At 40.5% G+C, this 21,907-nt stretch overlaps 4 protein-coding genes and 1 long non-coding RNA gene across 14 annotated transcripts; 3 read left to right on the forward strand and 2 right to left on the reverse strand.

The window, feature by feature from the left end:
- Positions 1-2,036: 2,036 nt before the first annotated feature.
- Positions 2,037-4,884, reverse strand: LOC108611358 (uncharacterized). The gene is made up of 6 exons (XM_018003945.2): positions 4,419-4,884; positions 4,125-4,361; positions 3,601-4,026; positions 2,948-3,467; positions 2,757-2,886; positions 2,037-2,674 (listed from the first exon to the last, which is right to left on the reverse strand). The coding sequence occupies exons 1-4, from the start codon at positions 4,581-4,583 to the stop codon at positions 2,949-2,951; spliced, it is 1,347 nt and encodes a 448-aa protein (XP_017859434.1). The 5' UTR covers positions 4,584-4,884; the 3' UTR covers positions 2,037-2,674; positions 2,757-2,886; position 2,948.
- LOC149269655 (uncharacterized) lies at positions 4,657-12,746 on the forward strand. Its single transcript, XR_016268903.1, has 2 exons — positions 4,657-4,777; positions 4,830-12,746. It is a non-coding gene; the product is annotated as an uncharacterized LOC149269655 (long non-coding RNA).
- Positions 5,864-17,542, reverse strand: LOC108611356 (bridge-like lipid transfer protein family member 3B). Of its 9 annotated transcripts, none has more exons than XM_018003943.2 (18): positions 17,069-17,541; positions 14,655-14,856; positions 14,000-14,587; positions 13,221-13,941; positions 12,167-12,259; positions 11,008-12,101; positions 10,784-10,943; positions 9,989-10,130; positions 9,383-9,928; positions 9,188-9,302; positions 8,567-8,587; positions 7,410-7,552; positions 7,212-7,335; positions 7,010-7,157; positions 6,774-6,948; positions 6,595-6,712; positions 6,389-6,440; positions 5,864-6,258 (listed from the first exon to the last, which is right to left on the reverse strand). In XM_018003943.2, the coding sequence occupies exons 1-18, from the start codon at positions 17,110-17,112 to the stop codon at positions 6,221-6,223; spliced, it is 4,524 nt and encodes a 1,507-aa protein (XP_017859432.1). In that variant the 5' UTR covers positions 17,113-17,541; the 3' UTR covers positions 5,864-6,220. The 9 variants fall into 9 exon arrangements, with proteins under 9 accessions (XP_017859432.1, XP_089319575.1, XP_017859423.1 ...); XM_089463449.1 differs by lacking the exon at positions 6,389-6,440 and adding an exon at positions 12,490-12,519 and having other exon boundaries at positions 9,989-10,145; positions 10,862-10,943; XM_018003934.2 differs by lacking the exon at positions 6,389-6,440 and adding an exon at positions 12,490-12,519 and having other exon boundaries at positions 9,989-10,145.
- A 182-nt stretch (positions 17,543-17,724) lies between these two features.
- LOC108611357 (UBX domain-containing protein 7) lies at positions 17,725-19,499 on the forward strand. The gene has a single exon (XM_018003944.2). It carries the CDS (start codon positions 17,902-17,904, stop codon positions 19,381-19,383), a length of 1,482 nt encoding a protein of 493 aa, XP_017859433.1. The 5' UTR covers positions 17,725-17,901; the 3' UTR covers positions 19,384-19,499.
- A 256-nt stretch (positions 19,500-19,755) lies between these two features.
- MFS18 (major facilitator superfamily transporter 18) lies at positions 19,756-21,899 on the forward strand. Of its 2 annotated transcripts, none has more exons than XM_089463458.1 (4): positions 19,756-20,074; positions 20,140-20,313; positions 20,372-20,759; positions 20,820-21,899. In XM_089463458.1, exons 2-4 carry the CDS (start codon positions 20,246-20,248, stop codon positions 21,678-21,680), a joined length of 1,317 nt encoding a protein of 438 aa, XP_089319584.1. In that variant the 5' UTR covers positions 19,756-20,074; positions 20,140-20,245; the 3' UTR covers positions 21,681-21,899. The 2 variants fall into 2 exon arrangements, with proteins under 2 accessions (XP_089319584.1, XP_089319582.1); XM_089463456.1 differs by having other exon boundaries at positions 19,757-20,082.
- Positions 21,900-21,907: the final 8 nt, after the last annotated feature.

The following is a 21,907-nucleotide window of genomic DNA, read 5'->3' on the forward strand; positions in this document are numbered from 1 at the left end:
CCCTAGGCTGTAATAAATAAATATGAATGTATAAATAAAAAATATATATAAATTATATAAAATATAAAAATGTACAAAATATATGCGTACTTAAAAATAAATGCATACAGCTACTCGACTACGAGAAAGCAAGAGACGAAGCAGACTACAGATCCTTTAAGTTCTCTATAAATATGCAGCAGTACTCATTTGATATTTCTATTCAAGTGAAACGAAGCGAAACGAAGAGTAATTGAAGCAGCAGAGAGACTTCCCATTGGTCACTTTAAGATCGACTGCAACGACCACTACCGGGCACCGGGCTCAACATTTGAGAGCGACTTAGTGATTGAGTGAAAGTCCCCCTATATAAAGGGCAGCAGCTGCAGCATTTGTTTAGTCTCCGAGGCCTGTCTCCGAGGTCTGTCGTGCAGTGCAGTAAAGTGAAGTGAAGTGTGTGTAAATATTTAATTATCGTTCAACTAAGCATTAAAGGTTTAGAGAAAATAATTGGGGGGAATTCTAGAAGAAATGCTTCGACGAAATACTTAGAGAATATACTCAAAAAAAAATGCTTGGAGGAAATAGTTGGAAGATATGCTTGGAGGAAATTTTTAGAGCAAATAAGAGGAATACTTAGCAGAAATACAGAGGAAATAAAAAGAAGAAATACTTCGTGTAAATGCATACGGACAGACAGACAGACAGTCAGACGGTCGGACAGGGCTAAATCGACTTATATATATGTACATATAAAAATGATATATATCTCATGGGGTCTGCCACGCCTCCTTCTGTCTCAGACATACACTTAACAGAATCATGATACCCTGATTTCTCATGTTGAATAAGTTCAGGGTATAAATATATGTATTAAAATTGATTTAAAATTAATGGAGACACTTCTTATTTCATAACATAATGCTATATATATATTTGCACTTTCAAGAAACTTAACAAAACGATTTCAAGACTTAAATATAATTTGATAAAGTAAAATAATTTTCTGAATTTGACTTTCATATCTAATTCGATTGGAGAGACTGTTAAGCGATACAGCAAAAGAAGTGATATTATATTCATGTTCAATAACATGAATCTCATATTTACCATTTATTTAAAATATTCAAAGTAGAAATATAATCTTGCCAAAGCAGCTCATAATAAATAATCATATTAATTAATTAAACATTTGCTTAAAGCTCAGCTGCGAACATATCTCAGCTGAAATGAGACCTTGCCTGATACAAGAGAAAACATGCAGCACGCACACACAGATACACACAGGCACACAGACACACATTCAGCAACCGCAACTTGACGGCCTGCCACTGTGTGCCGTGTAAACCATATTGCATATCCTGCCGCACTGCAGCACCCCCTGCTGCTAATGCTGCTCCAGTTAGTGCTGCTGGCTGAGCGAATTTTGTACATGTCTCTGGCACGCTTCGGCTGTGAAGACTGTTTAAAACATTTAAACATGGCTGGCTGATGATCTACTGCCTACTACTGCGAACTTTCACCGGCTGCCGCCAGGCAGTGGCCAAAAAGTTTGTCACGTCAGTCAGTCAGTCGGTCAGTCATCATCGCATGGTCAACAACTAACCGCATGCCATATCGCATCACAGCCAGGCTGCCAGCTGCCGCGGGTCTCGACAAATCCAGGCATGTAAATGTTAGCTAGGCATAATATGTATGTGTTAACCTCTTTTTTTTTTAATCTGTGGGGAAATACAATGGCTGGCAGCTCATTTTATAATGTTACTTGTTTCGTTGCTAAATACCCTGCACATATTGGTGTGAGCTCAAAAGGGATATACATATATACTCGAAGCACAAGAAGAGAAAATATCGAAGTTGAATTTATTAGGAGAGGATACTATGTAAACAAATTTAATAAGAGTATATTAGATTTGATATTCCCAGATGCTTCTGTACACCTAATAATTTATAGACGTTTATTAAATTTATTTATTGGATGGTGTCAATTATAAATTGAATCCAATACCACTAGGGTAATTTCTTTTCGATGGCACTCCGAAATGACTACTTATTCCAAGACTAATTAAATAGGACGATTTATTCGGGTTATATAATTTATTGTGTATAATGTATAGGGTGTAATTTATTGTGTGTATTATATACAGATTGCAAATAAAAAATAAAAACAATTAAAAAAATAAAAATAAAATAAAATAAAAAAATTTTTGCATTATATACATGTATATAAATGGAACAATTCAAATCGTGCAACAGCTCCAGCCTTGAATAGAGGGTAACTTCTAGTGGAGACGTCGTTAACCAGAGTACTCCCACATCAGTTTTTGTTGTTTTTGCTATGGTGCGGTTGCCGCATTTGCTGACCACATTTTAGCTTCATTTACAGTTATTTGCCGCATTGTCTCATCGGATATTACGTGTTACGGCCTTTCGCATAGATACCTGATACGCACTTGTTCGAGTTGACGCCCAACTACAACTGGAACTTGGCCCACACGCCAAAACCGCAAATTCAATTTTGGTTTGCAGCCTACAACGTTTGTTTACAACGCTTTGTTAATATTGTTGTTGTTGTTGTTGCTGCTGTTGATGATGTTGCTGCTGCTGCTGCCGCTTCGTAGTGTCCCCTTTGATGCAATTTATGTGAAGTGTTTTACATGTTTTGTTTGCCTCTAGCCGCAAACGATCTTTTGTGCTATAAATCAGAAGGCGAAATGAGAATCGGGGGTGTATTTGCATTTGTATTTGTTAACTCGTCCAACAGCTGCACTGCTTACCATTTGATTAAAGTTAACGGCTAAAATTGAAATTCAAGCATCTGCACTGCTTGACATGGAGCTCTCCGTAGGTGGATTTGATTGTAAACTGCTTATGGGCTGCACCCGATAAGCAGAACATTTGAATACCCTATACAATAAATTAGATTAATCATTTTTGTTTTATTTATGGTCTACATGAATTGACTTGCCTCAGGCACGTTGCTGCGATTTATTAGTTGGTTTTTGCTTATCCTCTTTCACTGTTTTCTTGTGTGCATGAGGTTTTGGTGGATCTTTATTCGCCTCCATAGGGTCACATAAACACACATTCCCCACTACAGATTTTATCCCATCAGTTTTTTCAACTAGCTTCGGTAGCTTCGGTAAGTGCTTGAAGAAATCTGTAATGGAACCTGTGTTGACTTCAAGGGGTGGTGCTTGCTCGACATGGAAACTTTGCACCCAATTATCGACTTGCTCGTCAGAGTTATAGGACAATTCTGGAATCGTTTCAGTTGGCGATTTGTCATTGTTGATTCGCTTTTTATCAGCTAGCTGAAAGATATCTTCAATGAGTATATTCTCCACGTGCTGATCGGAAACGGAATCGATCTTCTCATTGCCAGTTCTGGTAAATGTCGATATACAAAATTCTTCGGACTTGAGCTTTGAGAGCAAGTCTTTCTTTCGGTCGGCCTCGCTGGAGAAAATCTTAAAGCCCTCTTGTTGCTATGAAATGAATTAGTTAGATATTGAAATAATGAAAACAAACCGATTCTCAACATAAAAAATAAGAAATTGGTAAATAATAAATGTTTCTTAATGAGTAAACTTAAAAACAATTATAAGCAGAACTATTTACTTCGATATAATCCTCCACATTATCTAGAGTAAGCTTCGGTTTTTTCGGTGACAATTGGTTGTCCGGATGTGCACGACGAGATCGTTTTCGTTTCGTCGTTATCTCGTCTGACAATGAACAATTCTGTTCCTGATTATCCTGTCCAGGAATCGGTTCCGTTAATTGCGCATTGTGAAGTTTTTGCAACTCTAACGGACGATTACAGTGATGTTGTCCATCAACTTGAAGATTTTGTTGTTCGAATTGTTGTTGATGTGGATAACGTTCGCGTGACCTTTTTCGTCCTTTAACTGGACCAATTCCTCCAGCGCGGCTATTTAAATCTTGCAATGCAAGTTGCTCTTGCTGCTGTTGAAGATGCCACTGACTTATCTCTTCTTGGTCATTGCGTGGCTGTTGCTCTATATAATCCTCAAATCTAGGCTTCTGCAGAAACTCATAGAGTAGTATATTATATGTAGTATAGAATATAATATTAATTATATTACATTGCGGCTAAGCAGCACATCTACAACAATACCAACCTGACATGGAAGCGGCTGTGGCTCACTATTCAGCTCATTTGGTATACCGCCTGGTATCTGGTCCAATGGACCGCTTCCTATGAAGTTATTGTCGGACTTCACGCGTGGTATTCGTAGCGCCGATATTGAATCCGATATAACAGGCGGCTGCACCTGTGTCGACTTCCGAGGCGGAGGTTTGATTGGGGCATCGGATTGCTCGCCATCTAGTGGAAAATTTGGGATGAATTGCGTGACCTGTAAACGCGGATAGTAAGTGGAATATCATGTTCATTAACTGCAATCTGTACTTACAGATTGAACCGCTACGTATGGTTTCAAGGTGGTCACCATACACTTCCAGAACTGCTCATAGTGTTCTTGCCATTCGTCAGAGCTGTACTTTTCGACACCCGTTTGAGTGACCACCTGATTCCACAACTGCTTTATTTCGGCAGAAGTCAGGTGTCCAATCTCCATTGTAGCTATATATTTCTCGCAAGGTTCAATCTTTTTTAATATATTTTATCCCTACTAGCTTTTTATTTTATATTTTTTATTCGTACTACTTAAACTTTTTTAATATTTTTTATTCGCACTACTAAGCTTTTTTAATATTTTTCATTCGTACTATTCAAACAGAGCCTGGCACGATAGTGAACACTTCAAAATTAGTAAGTAGCCTTGTAATGACACAACTCTCACTTTCTGACATTTAAATCACAGCATAGATGATTGGAATAAATAGAACAGCCACTCTCTTTCCTTTATCGATGACTTCTACTATCAATAGTTTTTAAAATTAGTTTCATGTCTAGAATACCACCGAAGTCTTCATAGAAAATTAAATAAAACTCATTTCTGTATAATTTCATATATATATATATTTTTTTTTTATTTTATAATGGGAATTGATTTAATTAATATTGTTTTGCCTAGCTACAGATGAAAACTTTCATATAATGCATGTATAACAATCAATAATTATATGCTCTCGCTAGTATATTTCAAGTACATATAATATATTATTACAAACTCTATTCCATTTTTACATTCGTAAGCAGCAAACGAAATATTCATATATATATATATTATGTATATGCTATTCGCTTTGTATAAATATTTGATTTGTTAATTTGAAATATGAAAACTATTAATTTAAAATTTGTATACGCGTTGCTTACTTGAGTTTCTCTATTATATCTTTAAACATTATGGTACTTTTGATTTATTTGAGAGTAGAACATTTTGATTATGTAAAGTGTATATGTGGGAGCATGTATATATATAGTATTATCTAAATAACCAAAAACAAAGACGATCAATTGTGGAATGCAATGAATTTGAATAAAAAATCAATGATTTGGGAGATCTACAATTATGTAGTCCTCAAATACTATGAGTTAATAGGTTTGGCCAATCAATTTGCTAGCTAGCACACGGATTACAACAGCAATACATACACAAATTCATAATAATAGTCGTACATAATACGTATAGTTACTAGCATTTAGTAATTTGATATGATCATGAATCACAACAATATGTTATCAATATCTATTGAATATACAATGTTTTTCGTTTTTTCTTTTAGTTTGGCGTAATATCAATTTTGATTTACACGGTTACATACACAGGTAGCAATATACTCATTTGATTTACTCGCATGTAAAATAATTAACAATGTGCTATATATTTAAAAATTGCTGCTTTTGAAGACCTAGCAATGATAATAAAAAAATAAAAACAAAACAATAAAATCGATTTCAAGATACTTTTTTGTAAAGGGAAAACATTCTTTGGAACGATAGCAAACATCAGCTTAAAAATATAAAACCAATACAAATATATAGTATAGTTAGTAATAGTATAATAGTATATAGTCGAACTATGTACGTAAGTATATGACGACGAACGGCAACGTGAATAATGTCCGTGTTTAGTACGGCTCAGTCTTCTGCTAAACTCAACGCAATGTATCAATGATAAAAGCGACAAATGACTCGAGGACGTCTCTGTTTGGCATTGGCATTGACTATATCGCATACTAGGCCTAGGCATTATTGTTCTCGCCGCAGCATTGTATGCAGTCCATGCAGTTGTGCTACCTGTTTCCATCATTCTTTCGGGTCATATTCGATGAGGTCAATTGTATCTACAAAACGAAAGATATCAATTAGAAGTGGACTTTCAAGAATGACGCGGGATATACATGCATTAAATAGCTAGGTGTTTCTGTGTGTAGGTGTCATAAGTAAGATTCATGCGTGCAATAAGTGACTGACCTTTAGTCCTTGCATTATTATTTGTGGTATTCTTAAGGCTAACGTATTTCAACTTCTCACGCAAAACAACAAGTACATAACGTGTAAAACGACAAAAACGTACGAACAACATTTAGACGTGTACAGATAGACAAATAGACAGTTAAGTGAGTGTGGAGCTTTGTGTCAGTGCAATGTGGTATTGTTGAATACAATTGAAAATATACCTGCATGGAGCGTATGGTATCTAACAAGGCCTTCTTCTCTTCTAGCAATATGCTAATATCATCCTGTGCTGCCTTCAAATATGAACGCAGAACATCCATATCCTGTCTGGTCTTTTGCCTGTTTGGATATTCGAATAGAATTTAACATTTCTTATAACGGTGTGAAATGTCACACATACCTGTAATTCTCTGTGTTGACCTTGGAATCGACGAGCTGTTTACGCATGTGCTCGTTGTCAAGCTTCATTTGCTGCATAACCAGTTGCATGGACAGCAGCTCACGATCGCGTTCGCGTGTTGTGCCCCGCAAAGCACCATTCAAAGTCTGCTGCTGGTCAGCGCTGATATTTGTATCTGCAAAGATGGCAAACGTATACATGGATCTTAAACTATGCCGAGTTAGTTATTAACACACCTATGGGCTGTATGTTGAGCTGGCCAGTTTTGTCGCGCTCCAAGTGCATGCGTCCAATACACAAATTAATGGGCACTGGACCCGGCGAAGTAATATTGACAGGCGGACGATCTTCCAGCAAATTGATTCGCACGTTTTCCAGGTATATCTAAAAGACAAAACAAATGAGTTATAGGCATTTTAGGCCAAATAGCAAGTTTACCGAAACGGGCATAGGCGGCGTTATTATCTCATCCTCAGCCAGATCAGCTAGACCAATCACTGTGCTCATTGACAAGTCCATATTTATGTCCTTCACGTGTATCTCGGCATGATGTGTAAACCAACTGTGAATATCAAAGATAAAATAAAAGAATATGAGGCATTGTTAAGCTGCAAACTATGGATCACAAATACTTACCTTTGTATACGCTTGCGATCAATCAATCCATCAATTTCCTTGGGCATGTTTAGAGTCTCTTCGAGGCGCAGTTTGATGCAGGGCGGCGCCTCTGGATTGTAAGGCGCCAAATTCCAGGCCTTACAGCGTGCTCCAAACTTGGTCTGCAAGTGAACCGCAAAATGAATCAATGTGCCCCCATACCAAGCATAACACTCTACTAGTAGTTGGGCTTGCATGCATAACAATCACTACAAACATGCATAGTGCATGCAACATGCAGTCTGCTGTGAACGGATGTATGTGTGTGAGTGTGTTTGAGTGTGTGTGAGATAGATTGATGTTATGTTAAAGATATACTACGAAGCAGAGTTAATTTCAGATTTAGTAGTTGTCATTAGCGCTAAGCAGCGTGTTTATTTAGTGTTTAGGTCTTTGGTATGTTAAAGCGCCAATTAAACCAAATGTACGTTTCCAGTTAGTGTTGTTATTGTTGTTTTAGTTGTTGTTCTAATGGTGATCGTTAGAAGTTTGATTCGTATATGCCCAGCTGAGGTGTGAACGCCTGCAAACCTAAGTGTAGTCATGACCAAGCCAATTCGCAAAATAAAATCAACGAGAACTTAAGAATATAAACTTAACTTAAAATTGGGTACTACAAAGTACAAATTAACTAATTAATCAAAACATGATGCACTAATTAAATTGTTCAGTATCTGGAAAGGCTCGCAGATATAGGCATCGGGGCGCATGAGGGGGCATGCTCAAAAAACATTCATATTAAATAATAAACAATTCAAGAAAGAAAAGCTGCCTACATTATTTCAGACTTTATATTAACTTGTTGAGTAATTGCATATATATTTATATATATGTAAGAACAAATAACCCGTTCAAACTAGCATATATTCGTATAGTATAACTAATAAATATTTAACTACTTTAACTAGTGGCCAAAAACGCTTTCAAACCGCAGCAGCGCTGGCAACAGGAGCCAACACCAAAAGTTAACTACAGAGAAAAACCAAATAAAACTTGTTGAAAAATGTAAACGTTAAATTAAAAGGGCATTTAAATATTTGTTAATAAGTATATACAAAAGCGGCATAAATCATAAACAAATCAAGTTAGCTGTTAATAGAGAATTTCAATTTTGTAGTTGAGCTTTTTTTCTATACCTTGTTCGCTTGATGCGCGATCTGTTTTGTTGTTGTTGAAGAGTGTTGGTTGTTGTTGTAGTAGTTGTTGTTGTTGTTTTAGAAAATGTGTCATGTAGATGTTGTTGTCGTAATTCAATTTACAGTGTTCGTTGTTGTTTATAGAGTAAATTAAACGTTGAGCACAATATTCGTATTTAATTAGCACACATTGAGATCGATTTTTGTTTGTTTTTTTTTTTTTTTATGAAAATATATACGGTTTTTAGAGAAAAGAGAAAATATAATGAGAAAATGATTATATATGAGAAGTTTATCTTACAGTAAAATGTATTACTAAATAATCATTGAAATCAATTGTTTCTTTGAGCATAATAACTTTGTTAGATATTCAGTAGAGATTGATCGGAGCATGCAGAAAACGTTATGAAAGTTTAGGCAAAAAACATTTAATAAAGTTTCGGCAAAAGTTTAAAATAAATAATTGAAAATTTGAAAACACAACGAAATGATTTGCTTATATACAAAACTCAAATCGTATAAAAGAGAGAAAAGAATAGTGTAGACATTATAATGAAAATACAAAAAAAAAAAAAAAAAGTTGAAAATATATAAACAATTAAAGCCCAAAATCTTGCGAACCTGCAACTCATCCCAGGGTATTGCGCCGCATTCATCACAGGAAACAGCCGACACCTGCAAACGCACCGAAGATTTAGGGCCCTCCTGCTGACGTATGAGTTCCACTGTGGTTAATCTACATTAAAATTAAAATTGGAAACAGAAATGGATTGAATGAGTCGCTGAACTAAAATGCAACAAGAATGCAATCGCAACCTAAAGGTAGCCATGGAGACTAGATCCCGGCGACGCCAAGTGCTAGCTTCTGAAGGCTCTGATGGCGAGGACATGTTTGTCTTGTAGCTGCTCGGTTCCTCGTAAACCTCGCTGGCCACCTCAACGGGCGAGGCCTTCATGTTGTTGTCGTTCGTGAATGGATTGAGCCGGAACATGACGTCCATGCAGTCCATTGTCTTGTCATCACCCATTACTATTGCAAAATTCTCCGAATCGGAGCTAATGTCGCTCTGAACGGAGAAGGTATCACTGGCATCATCATTGGGCGTTCCAGACTTGATGGCCGAATCAATGGAAGTCATAAAACTAGAGAAGCCCTTCTTCATGGACATAAGGCCCGAATTTATTTCCTTGGTAATGCTGGGCACAGCGTCGCTACCCGTACCAGCGCGCGCTGTGCTCTTCAAGCTCTTCGAGGCAGAAGATACTGATTGCGATTGCATGGAGATGCCAGTGTCAGGCCGCGAGCCCTGACTTGGCGTAGAGGAAGCCAACGTTGGGGTGCTCTGAATTTGTACATTATAACTGGAAATATAAAATAAATTAGATCAAAAGCGAATAGCTTTCAATTGGGTGAGAACTAACCCATGTGTATTTGGATTGGATATATGAATGCCACTATCGAAGGGCGGATCATTGGTTACGGGCGATGGAGTCTCGACGCTGCCAAACGTATTGCTCTTCAGTTGATCCAACGGCGGTGGCGTGGGCCACGTTATGTTTCCGCCTGTGAAATCGGTGACTGGTTTATACAAATCGTGCTGAGAGTTTAGCATTTCGTTCATCTTTTACAATATTTGTTAGTTAGTCACTATTTAACTTTTGCGTTAGTTTAGTACAAAACATGCGAGATTATTTATGGGTTGAGTATTCTAGCAAGCCACATAGAATTTATTATCGATAAGAAATGATTTATCACATTACCACAATACGAATTGTGATAAGATTTTAAAAATTCTTTTATTTGATAAATAAGTTCCATTAGGCCTTCAAAAAAACTTTCCCATTATTTGAAGGTTAACAATAAGTGACTTGGAATCCTACGTGTAAGTTCCTACAATTTGATAATTAAAGAGTTTCTTAAGAATAGATAAGCAAAAGTACAGCATCAAATGCAAATTATGAATTAAAAACCAAATGAAAACAGTTCCTAAATGGGGATTTAAGAGGGGCGGTGTGTTGGACTGATTAAGAAGCACTAATCAGTGAGAGCTACTTGTGAGTTTTTGTTAGTAGTATGCTTTGTTTCGTGATTATGTTAGAGATCGAACAGATCAAAGACAGTTCTGTGGTTAGTTTGGTTAACGCTAGCGCTTAGTCGATAGATTTAAAACTAAAGAGATTTTGAAAGAGAGACAACAAAAGATATATAATTCTTACTATTCATGTGTAAATCATCACCCAAACTAGCTGAATCGGGTAAGACACTTTCAGCATCACCACCACTCGATTCCTTACCAGGTGTTGGCGATGGCATCACCAGCGTCACCTCGATCTGTGGCACAACACACCCAAATATGATGGACTTTTGTTGATTTTGCTGCAGATAAATGGAAAAGTAAAAGTTCATATAAATAATTCCTTTTTAGCGCACGCTGACCTACCTTTTGCAAGATGCGCTCCGCATCGAGATTAAGGAACGTGGACATTTCGTTGAACTCTTCAGCCAGACGCAGCAGGAACAACAATTGAAAGTGATCTATTTGCAAGCTGACCAAGTTCGATATGTGTGCTATCGCATGTATATCGGCGCAACGTTCTACGGGCGTGGCAGCCTCTTCGGCCGGTGGCTGCACGACACGCACATCCTCTTCGCTCAGGAAGGGATTGCGCGGCAATGGTGGCAGCGTAGGCAATGGCGTCAGTCCCATGCTCTCCATCTGCGAGCTGGTTGTGCTCTGACATTTGCCCACATCCAGCTGTGCCTGCGCCTGTGCTGCGCCTCCAGAGTGCAGCCAGAGCGTGATGGGCACCGCATCCACAAACGGTATTGCTTTATTCGGGCCTAGCGATCGGGCACCAAGAAAATCCACCCAAATGGGATCCAGTTTAATGCACCACACATCACGCGGCTCCGACCACATTGCGTAGCGCGACAGGTACTGCGTGGATGCCGATCGCGGCAATTGCGCCTGCGTTGGTGACATCGGTGCCGACATCATGCTAACATCTGAGGCGGCCACATGAGACAGAATGCGATCCGTAACGATGCACATGTCACCCTCGACGGAGGGAAAGCCGGAACCAAAGACCAGCGAGCCCTCTTGCAGGGAATGCAGTGCCTGGGCCAAATCCGCGCGTGAGCTGCCCATCTCGCGTATGTTGGTCAGGGCAAAGCGAGAAATCTGGATTAGCATTGTCTTGGGGCGATCCTTTTGATTGGGCGCATCCAGCGCCGCTTCCATGACCACGCGCGGCATTATAGCCTCCACCTTGACATCCATGTACATCAGATTTGGCTCCTGTTCCAAGCTCAGCGCAGCGGCCATCTGTGTGCCATTGGAGCCATAGGAGGCATTGGAGGCAATGGAGCCGCGCGTGCTCTGCGGCTGTTGCTGCAGCGTGGTCTGGGAGCCGACACTGGTGCGCAGCAAACTCTCGTGCAGATTCAAACCAAACGAATTCAGCCACAATATCGAGCTCAGATCAAAATGCACCTGCAGCGGATTAATGTGCACGAACATCTTTGATGGCGGAACTGCAAAATAACAATGCCAATTAATTTCATTCACATAGATCATTTTAGTTTAGTCAAACACTTACGCGGAAATACAAAATCGCCGGGATAATAGAAATACGTGTACTCGGCATGCACTATGGGCATCTCGGCGGGAAACGAGTAACGATCCTTATCACCTGTAATCAGATATATTTATTAGTTTAATTTAGGACAGTGTGGTTATTCTAAAGCAAATTACAAATGATACACACGAACAATTTGGCAAGGGACCAAATCAAAAGATCAGACACTGCCATAACTGCTAAAATTTCGTTTTGTTTAGGTAGAGTTACTAAAGTAACTAATTCAGTGTCGATCTATTTAATTCGGTTCCTGTCTTAAGGCGCAAATTTTGCATGATATTCACCTGAAGATTTGGTTTTCCTTTTATGTTGTGCTACATTAACAACAATAACAACAATAACAAACAACAAAAGCGTTTTACAAACGACACAATGAGATGATGAGATGTCATGACGGCAAATGAGAATCATGAGCATTGTGTGAAAAGTAACGTAACAAAAGGAACAAGCAGAGAGAACAAGAGAAAGATAAATTAGTTTAAAAGAAAATGCTGTGTAAGCGTAATAGGGGAGTGTCTGTGCTTACGTATGGGTGTTAGGTGTGCGTGTGGATGTGTGTATTGTATGGTGGGATGCAAATGCATAAACTCTGATGTAAGTCTATATACCGTTGACGAGAATATTTGATTGTTACAAAAATTGTTCTCTATGTATTCATAGGAAATTCTGATTTCAAACTGAAAACTTACATAGTTATACTTTACTATATCACTATTTGATAAATTTTTATTATTGGCGGAAATTAGTTTTTAAAAATGTGCCCAGAGATGAATTAAATACAAAATAAAACTTTTCTAAGGAAGTATTTCGTAAAATAATATGATTTTTCTCATTAGTCTGGGACTGCTAAGAACTGGTACTGCAATTATGTTAAGTTTTAACAGTTCTGTTAGGCGCTGGTTAAGTAACAGCGCACTGCAGCTGTTATGAGCTTGACTCTGTACATCAGGTGTGAATTGTCTACAATTTGTTTGTGTTTTGTGCAGGTATTTAGAGTGCTGCAACTAGTTCTTACCTGAGACAAACTCTTTGGGCATTTGCTTTTTGCCCGACGTAGTGACTCGATACAAAGTAAAGTCCTCGATTCGCAGTATGACACAAGCGCTCATTAATTTGGCCAAGTTCTCCAACGTGCTGCGCTGCTGGGCTGCCTGAGTATATTGACTGCTGGCCGAGGCATTGCCGGAGCCACCGGCCGAGCTTGAGCTGCCGGCAGCCGCTGCTGCAGTGGGCGTGCTGCTGCCATTGGAGCCGGGGCCGGGTCCAGCGCTAGCGAATTGTGAATTCAGCAGCGATGCATTCAACATAATGGGCGAAGCGGGCGCGCTGCGTTCTAGCGGTGCATGCGTCGCCGGTCTATTGGGTTGGCTAAGATTGAGCACTGCCTCCCGGAATGCATTCAGCGATTCTTTCAGCCATAGCGCCGGCGCCACTGACGCCTCCTTGTATTTGGCCCAGTGCGAGCGATCCGATTTGGCCAAATGATAAGGATAATAGTCCACCTGAAACGCAGTCACTGACACCTGCAGCGCACCACCTTTGTCCAGTTCCGGGTAGCTCGAGCGCCCATCGCCCTCATCGTCGCACAAGTGCAAATCGATGCGCTGACTGAAGAAATGATACGAGGTTTCGCGCACATCAAATGCATTGAACGTCCGCTGTGCCGTCGTCAGGTGCACCGATTCCGAGAGACGATTCTGCTGCTGCGCCACCTGCGCCTGGTATTCGGGCAGGGTCTGAATAAAAGAGAAAGTTAATTGAATTCGAATACTCTTTAATAGCCAGTTGACTCACCTGAAGCTTGCGTGCAGCTTTTGTCTTCTGAGTGGCATGCGTGGCGGCCTTTATCAATCCCGAAAGTGAGTCCACAAAATGCAGCGCTGCCTTCAGCTGTGAGTCGGTCAGCACCCACAGCAGATCGTCCAGTATGAGCACTAGGCGCGATGCCAGCAATGTGCAGTCCGCCAAGCGTTTGCGTATCGTGATGCGACAGCGCGCATGATTTGTGAGCAAACGCAACGGAGTCAATGACTTATCCTGAGTGGAACTAGCCTCGATGCGCACCGTTTGCCAGGAGAGCTCTTTGAAGATCAATATAATGCCCTTCTGACCATCCTTGAGCCGCGTCAGTCGCAAATCGGCATTGACCCACTTTGGCGTCTTGGACTCGACGCGAATGCGCGACATTTGCACCGAAGCTGTGAACGCGGCGCTCACAAAATTCACATTGACCGTGTTCACCACAATGGTGATGCCGTCGACGACCTTGTGTATGAAGCTGTATTTACCCTGAGGCACTTGTGGCAGCGCTGCGGCGGTAGCGCCAGGATCGCGCGTCGTGGGGTTGCAGGTCTCGATGGTGATGCGTACCTCGTCCAGCGTCTATGGAGAGCAGAATCAAATTACCATAACTATATTAAATAATAAATGGAAAACATGGTGCACTTACCAGCGTTATGGGCACGCTTTTCAGCTTGGTCCAGCTAATGCGAAACGAGACATGATTGCACCAGGCTGACGTCAGGCGCAGCCAACTGGGCAGCTCCAACAGCTCTGTCAGCACGCGCTCATCCAATTCCAGATTGGAGAGCTCACCCTCTCCTCGAAATGTGCTCAAATTGATTTTGTCCGATGATAGGTTCTTCGTGTAGCTATTAGAATGGGGTAATGTAATAGACGATATTAAAAGCCGTTTATTTCAGTTATCAAAGCTGTCACCAACAAGAGGCGCCAGTGACCCGTCGGTTGCCATCAATTGACCCATTTCAAGTAAACGTCTTTCAAGTAAATGTCTTGCGTGCATAATTGAAATCTAAATATTGATTGAATCGACGCTGATTTGCCTGCTCAAGCTCAACAAAGGAGATGTCTGTTTTAGTATTGCATAAATAAAGAAAGTTCTTGAGTACTTAAGTGCAAATGCTGAAACATTTATGTTTTGACACTCTTAGTATAAATTAATTGCTGTTTAATTGTTGGTAATTTTTTATTAGTTATTGAATTCAATTTAGTTTGCTTTATTTTATTTTATACATTTATACTTTTACTTATATATTTGATTTAATTATGAATACTATATTCTTGAACTGAGCTGTATGCCTTGCATATTCCTAATTTCTCATGGGCTATAGATATGTATTAACTGTTATTTAATAGATATGCCAACAGAATGATTGATAAGGTTTTAGAGTTATATGGAAAGCAATCAGATAAGATTGCATAAAAAGTTATTACTATATATACTTTTATATCAGCCTAGTTACTTAGCAACTACATATATTTCTCTTTTTTGATTTGAATGTCTTTAATTTTAAATGAAATGCCACAATTAATTTCTGTCAAGTTTTATAAGCTGCTCCCTAAGTTGATACCCATGTATTTATAATCTATTTATAAGTAATATGTATTTACTTAAGTATTCCAAGGAGATGCTTTGAAAGAGCCAGCTTAAAAGTTTGTAATGTTGAAAAGTTTATTTGAGGTACAGCAGAAACTTTTCACTTAAAGGAGCAGCTGCTTATATTTTTATCAAATGGGCAGGGGGGGATAGGTGAGGGTGATAAGAGATAAAAGGCAACAAGTTTGCATTGCATTAACATTTAAGTCCTACCATAAAGTTAGTTTGTTTGCAGCTTAATTGTGTGTAAATAAAAAGTAAAATAAGTTTTAGGACAACAATAAACTGAGCCACCGGGGCGAAAACGAAAGTGAGCCTTTTATGGCGTGAATACACACACTCAGAAATACGTAAATGTTTATTTGGACAGACATATATATAGCATTATATAGAGTATTTATAAGAGTGAATGGATAGGAAGAGAAATACGAATAGGTTATATAGACGACTTCGTTATTTCGAAACTCAAGGGACTCTAAAAATATTTCGGATTCTCGAATGTTTGAAATATTAATTGGTACGAATTATCAAGGGATTTTATTTATGTGCTGATATTTTACATATTCGTATTGTAATTATTATTAATCTTTGAAGATAAATCATTTATACGGGTTTGCTTCGAAGCTATTGCTGCTGCTCAGACTTTTCAATCATTTTTTTAAGTAGACTCGTGACTATTTTGAATTAATTAATTTTGAAATAACGACTGTATGTAAATGAAGTGAATGATAAACAGAGGCTAGAAGAGGGTTCTAAAGTTCTGAGACGCACTTAATCTACTGACCTTATCATTAAAACAAACTAACTGATAAGCACTTACAATTTTCATATTTCACAATTTGTACATTATAATATTAATATATTATACCAAAAATCAATGAAATTTTGCTACTGCACAACTTCTATTAATCCATCTGGCAATATTTATAACATATTTATACACACATAAATATATCAAATATATATGTATATATAGAAATATATTTGCAATATGTTCACACATAAACATATTGCAATCCTTGGCAATACGGGGAGTCAGTTTAAAATGTTTATATGTAAATGAAGATATTATTTTTGTTGATAACAGCTGTAAGCCCGCAGTAAAGTAGTGAGGCAGAGAGAGACAGAGAGACGCAACCATTCACTTGTTACTCTTAGTAAGCAGAGGGGGCAGCCGATAAACAAGCGTCCCCCTAGTACAAGTGTTGAGAGGCTGCAAAAATCTACACACACACACCAAGAACAGAACGACACACCAATACACGCAGAGACAACGACATTAAAACAACAACAAGAACAGCAACTAAAACAGAGCAACAGCAGCAGCAATGCTTGGAAAAATCAATTTAATTTCCCACAGCAACTGGCGCCGGAGCAACCGAGCAAGCGACCAACCACTGCAAGGCCATAATTAGCATAGAGTTTATAATTCAATTTCATGCTAACTCGTTTATGATGACACTTACATGGACAAATGCTTGAGCAATTGGTTTTTTATCAACGAGACCATTTTGTGACGTCAGCAGAGAGGCAGCGGGCAATATGCGATTAACAGATCGAATGCACTCAGCCAGCAGCCGCAGCAACAGCCAATGATTACGCTTTCAATAAGTCTCGCAGCTATTTAACGCACACTTAACACATTCTTCCGTTATACTATAGAGGCACAAAGTGAGAACTTGTACTTTTTGCTTTGTATTGGAATTGGTATTCCCTATTGGCGCAGTGGCTTTGTTGCAAGCCGTTACCGGGCGTTACGCATACACAAGACTTTTCGGCATTGGTGAATTTAGACTACGCGCGCATTAGTCATAATTTTGAGAATTATATTTTTATAATTAAGAAGTCTTATCGCGAACCTTTTTGCGTGCACCCGACGCAGAGAGATACTGTTGATTAGAGATGCGCACAGTCGATGTACCTGTGACTTGTTTTCTGTGACTGGGAATTTAACTGTTGCTGCCTTATTTACAATCTTCGTTGGAGAGAGAAACCGTGCAAACTTAGGGATGAATACGATGAGGAATATATAACTAGAAATAGCAGTTACAACATACTCTCTTCTCTATATAATATTTATATATCGATAGCATCGATTACTCTGTGCTGTTCTGTCTCAAACAATACCTCACATATTTTCGAACGCCTTACAGCACTACAAGTTTGCATACATTTGCACTTCACATCTAATAAAAGTTTAAGATTTTGTTTCAAGTGTCAGCTTTGAGCATTATACGAAAAATTTACAAGCTTCTAAATTTAAGAAATCGATAAAGTCCAGTTGACTCGCTGCACCGCAATGTCGAGTGGCAATGCAGCAACAACAGACGAACTAATCGAGCGCGTGGTGGAAGTGACTGCTTGCACTGCGGAGGAGGCCAAACACTATCTTGGCGCCTGTGCCAACGATGTGGCGGCAGCCGTTGCCTTGTTTTTCGAGCAAGGTGGCAACGGCAATAGTGCCACCAATGGCGCTTCCACATCCGCATCCACGGCAGGCGCTGCAGATGAGGACGAGGTGCGTGCACCCATTGCACCAGTGCGGGAGCAACTGATTCTACCGGAGGATGATAATTTTTTTGCGTCCGGCAGCAGTAATAACAGTCGTATGTCTCGCGTCTCCCAGCGAGTTAAAGTTTGCCCACTACGTGATTTTGCACGTGAAGGCGCCTTAATGGAGGAACAGCTTCAAGCCACTGGCGTTTACTCCGATCCGAGTACACATCGTCGACGTCGCGAGCGTTCGGCCCAAATGGTTGTGGCCGGGCAAGCCATGTCGTTACAGGGCCGCTCAGGCGGCAGCACTTCATCCCGCCTTGGTGATCTCTTCCGCCCGCCTACAGATATTCTATACTCTGGCTCCCTGGCAGCGGCCCGTGAATTTGCCAGCAAGCGCGAGCGCTGGCTACTTGTTAACGTGCAGGGTGACAATTTTCAATCACAGACAATGAATCGCGATGTGTGGAGCAGCAAGGAGCTAAAGCAACTGGTACGTCGACAGTTTGTGCTCTGGCAGGTGGACAACGATAGCTCGGAAGGACGACGGTTTGTGGCCTTTTATCACTGTGCCAAGCTGCCCTATTTGTGTATCATTGATCCACGCACGGGCGAGGAGGTCTGGCGCAGTCCAGAGCCCAATCAAGATAATGTTCTGCCGGACTTGCGGCAATTTTTGCGCGATCATCGTGGCTTTTCTCTCGAGGAGGCAAGCTCCTCAAAACGCACATCCATACAAATCGATGATGACGATGATCAGGAAGACGTTGCCTCGTGCTCTTCTTCAACCGGTGGCATTCCCAAGAAACGAGCCAAGCTGCTGGAATTAACCGAGGAGGAGCAACTGGCCTTGGCCATCAAGAACTCAATGAATGAAAACGGTGGAACTGCAGAAACCACCACAAATGCGACCAACAACAACGCCAACAACAATGCCAGTGACTGTGAGAGCCTGGAGGAGTTTGACGAGGATGAACTCAAGGGCGCCGCCATCTCTTACGATGCTCAATTGGGCTCTCAGACAGAGGAGCTAACTGCATTGAAGTTGCGTCTACTCGACGCCGCCGGCGGCGAAGAGGTCATCCAACTGAGGTGGCCATCCGATACCAAGTTAAAGACTTTACGTCTCTATATACGCCAAACGCACAAACACATACCATTAGAGGGCTACAAACTGATCTGTGCCTTTCCGCGCAAGTCTCTCGAAGCGGAGCACAATGAGGCCACATTGAAGGAACTTGGCCTGCATCCCTCCGCTAATGTGCATCTCACGCTGGACGAGTAACTGTTTATATCAGCGCATTGCTAGAGTATTTATTTCACGTTATTTGTCTTATCCTTCTACTCTACACATGAATTAAATATCTATATACATAATAAAAACACAAAACAAAACACAAACTTCAATTATCATTCTTTTTGTTTTGTCTTCCCCAAATTCGGGCTCTTCTCTATCATTTCATTATTATTCACTAGGTCGCGATTTAATTTTAATAAAACTAAATAGTTGGCTTGGCCTCAACCAATAAAACTAATCGGACTATATACTACGATAATTAACATATACAAATTCAAATTACGCGCCAACAAAAAATGTATGGTAACACTCAGCGCATTGTATCTGCGATTTGTAAATGGCAGCGCCAAAACAGCTGATTTCGGACAGAATATGTGGCAAGGGCTGGTGTGCGCTACACAAGGCATTTAATACTGAGCTAATTCAATGTACAAAATAGATCATATATACAATACATTAATTTATTGAAATTATTTTGAGTTTTAATTTGAAAATGTATTGTGGCGATTGTGTAACAAAACGGATCGCTAAATATAATATTTAAATTGGCAGCTCAACTCTGTAAAGTAGCGCATAGATACAACGCACCAACTCAATACTGTAGCACTTTTAGCTCACTAAATACCGTTTAATTCCAAGCAGCAAATTCGCCACGTAAAAACTACACGCCAACGCCAACGTACGCAAGTAAAGAAATAGTTTATTGTAAATAAAGAAAAACCGAACTAAAGTTTGTGATACTAGAAATGCTCAAGCGACAAGCGCCACAACTGCGGAAATTACAATGCATGGCGTGAGGGGCGTTCAATATCAGCAGTAAAGACTATAATCCATCATTGACAGCTACGTTATGGACGAAAAACTAAAGTATTCGCTGCTGCGCGGCGAACTTGTGGACACACAAAGTATTTGGAGCAGGCAAGTACTCGGTTATATTATCGAGTTTACTTATTCAAGTACTTATACTCATTTGCAGGCATGAAAAACGCGTCTGGTTCATTACGCTCCTCACGGGCACTTGTATGCTGTATTCGACCCGCACGACGATGCCGCTGCTGGTGCCTGCCGTGGCAGCCGCACAAAAGTGGAGCAAAACCGATTCCGGCACAGTGCTCAGCTCATTCTTCTGGGGCTACACGCTGACCCAGGTAATGGGCGGCTATTTCAGCGATCGTTTCGGTGGGCAGCGTGTTATATTGTTTGCTGCCCTTGGATGGTCCATCATCACATTTCTAATGCCCACGATTATCTGGTCGGCGGCGTCGGTCAAGAGCTATACGATACCGATCATTGTGACCATACGAATTCTTAACGGTGCACTGCAGGGCGTGCATTTTCCAAGCATGATCAGCTTGACTAGTCAGGTAAAAGATTACACTTTAAAGCTTTATATTTATATATTTTGATGTCGTTTCTGTTTGCAGAATCTTTGTCAAAGTGAGCGCAGCAGCTTCTTTGGCCTGCTTACCTCGGGCTCGGCCATGGGGACGCTTTTAACCGGCATCTTGGGCTCCTTCGTGCTGGACTACTTCGGCTGGTCGTATGTGTTTCGTGTGATAGGCTTGATGGGGTTCGCCTGGGCTCTGGTATTGCGCTATTATGCCATGGCTGGGGAACGCAATCGAATCATCAATATCTCGACACCGGCGCGCCTCTGCAGTAATAAGGCCCTTACGGAGGCGTCTGTGCCCTGGTTGCGTTTCTTCAGTCGGCTGCCGTTCTGGGCCTGTGTGCTGACGCACGCCTGCGAGATGAACTGCTTCTTTGTGCTGCTCTCATGGCTGCCAACATATTTCCACGATGGGTTTCCCCAAGCCAAAGGCTGGGTGGTCAACATGATACCCTGGCTGGCATTGCCGCCGTGCACCTTCTTCGCCAAGTACTTGACCACACGGCTCATAGCCCGGGAGTGGTCTACGACAACAGTGCGAAAGTTAATTCAAAGCTGTTGCTTTGCCTCGCAAAACGTGGCGCTGTTTGTGATGAGCCGCACCACGGACTTCCACACGGCTCTAATCTGTATGACCATCATCATTGGCGGCACAGGCTTCCACAACAACGCAGTGACTGTAAATCCTCAAGACTTGGCGCCCTTGCATTCCGGCAGCGTCTTTGGCCTGATGAACACAGTGGGCGCCATACCTGGCTTCCTTGGCGTGTACCTGGCAGGCCACATCCTGGAGCTGACGCAGAGCTGGCCAATGGTCTTTAGTGCGGCGGCTGGCATTAACTTGATCGGCTGGCTCATATTCCTGGTCTTTGGATCCGCTGAGGCGATTGTTTAATAACTATTCCATTACATTCGCGTGACGACTTCCATGTGCGGAATAATATTTATTAAAATGTGTAGATAGTTTAAGATATCGTAGCTCAAAATCGATCATCATAACTGATACTACAGTGCAAAAACCCAAATTATGTGACGCAAACTAATTATAAGCTCTACATATGTATATTAGACATACATCATTTACTTCTCGACTAAAGCTAAATTTATTATCTCAGGTAAAGT

This window comes from Drosophila arizonae, chromosome 3, assembly GCF_054131065.1.
Source record: "Drosophila arizonae isolate 15081-1271.41 chromosome 3, UAZ_ARI_1.0, whole genome shotgun sequence".
Lineage (NCBI taxonomy): Eukaryota > Metazoa > Arthropoda > Insecta > Diptera > Drosophilidae > Drosophila > Drosophila arizonae.

Excerpts from the sequence above, each read along its gene's own strand:
- LOC108611358 (XM_018003945.2), bottom strand. The coding sequence starts at position 4,583 with ATGGAGATTGGACACCTGACTTCTGCCGAAATAAAGCAGTTGTGGAAT. Across the intron at positions 4,362-4,418 it reads CATACGTAGCGGTTCAATCT|GTCACGCAATTCATCCCAAA; the intron begins GTAAGTACAGAT and ends CCGCGTTTACAG. Across the intron at positions 3,468-3,600 it reads ATGTGGAGGATTATATCGAA|CAACAAGAGGGCTTTAAGAT; the intron begins GTAAATAGTTCT and ends TTCATTTCATAG.
- MFS18 (XM_089463458.1), top strand. The coding sequence starts at position 20,246 with ATGGACGAAAAACTAAAGTATTCGCTGCTGCGCGGCGAACTTGTGGAC. Across the intron at positions 20,314-20,371 it reads ACACAAAGTATTTGGAGCAG|GCATGAAAAACGCGTCTGGT; the intron begins GCAAGTACTCGG and ends ACTCATTTGCAG. Across the intron at positions 20,760-20,819 it reads TGATCAGCTTGACTAGTCAG|AATCTTTGTCAAAGTGAGCG; the intron begins GTAAAAGATTAC and ends TTCTGTTTGCAG.
- LOC108611357 (XM_018003944.2), top strand. The coding sequence starts at position 17,902 with ATGTCGAGTGGCAATGCAGCAACAACAGACGAACTAATCGAGCGCGTG.
- LOC108611356 (XM_018003934.2), bottom strand. The coding sequence starts at position 17,112 with ATGGTCTCGTTGATAAAAAACCAATTGCTCAAGCATTTGTCCAT. Across the intron at positions 12,260-12,489 it reads AAGGAAAACCAAATCTTCAG|GTGATAAGGATCGTTACTCG; the intron begins GTGAATATCATG and ends ATCTGATTACAG. Across the intron at positions 7,553-8,566 it reads TCGCGCATCAAGCGAACAAG|ACCAAGTTTGGAGCACGCTG; the intron begins GTATAGAAAAAA and ends GTTCACTTGCAG.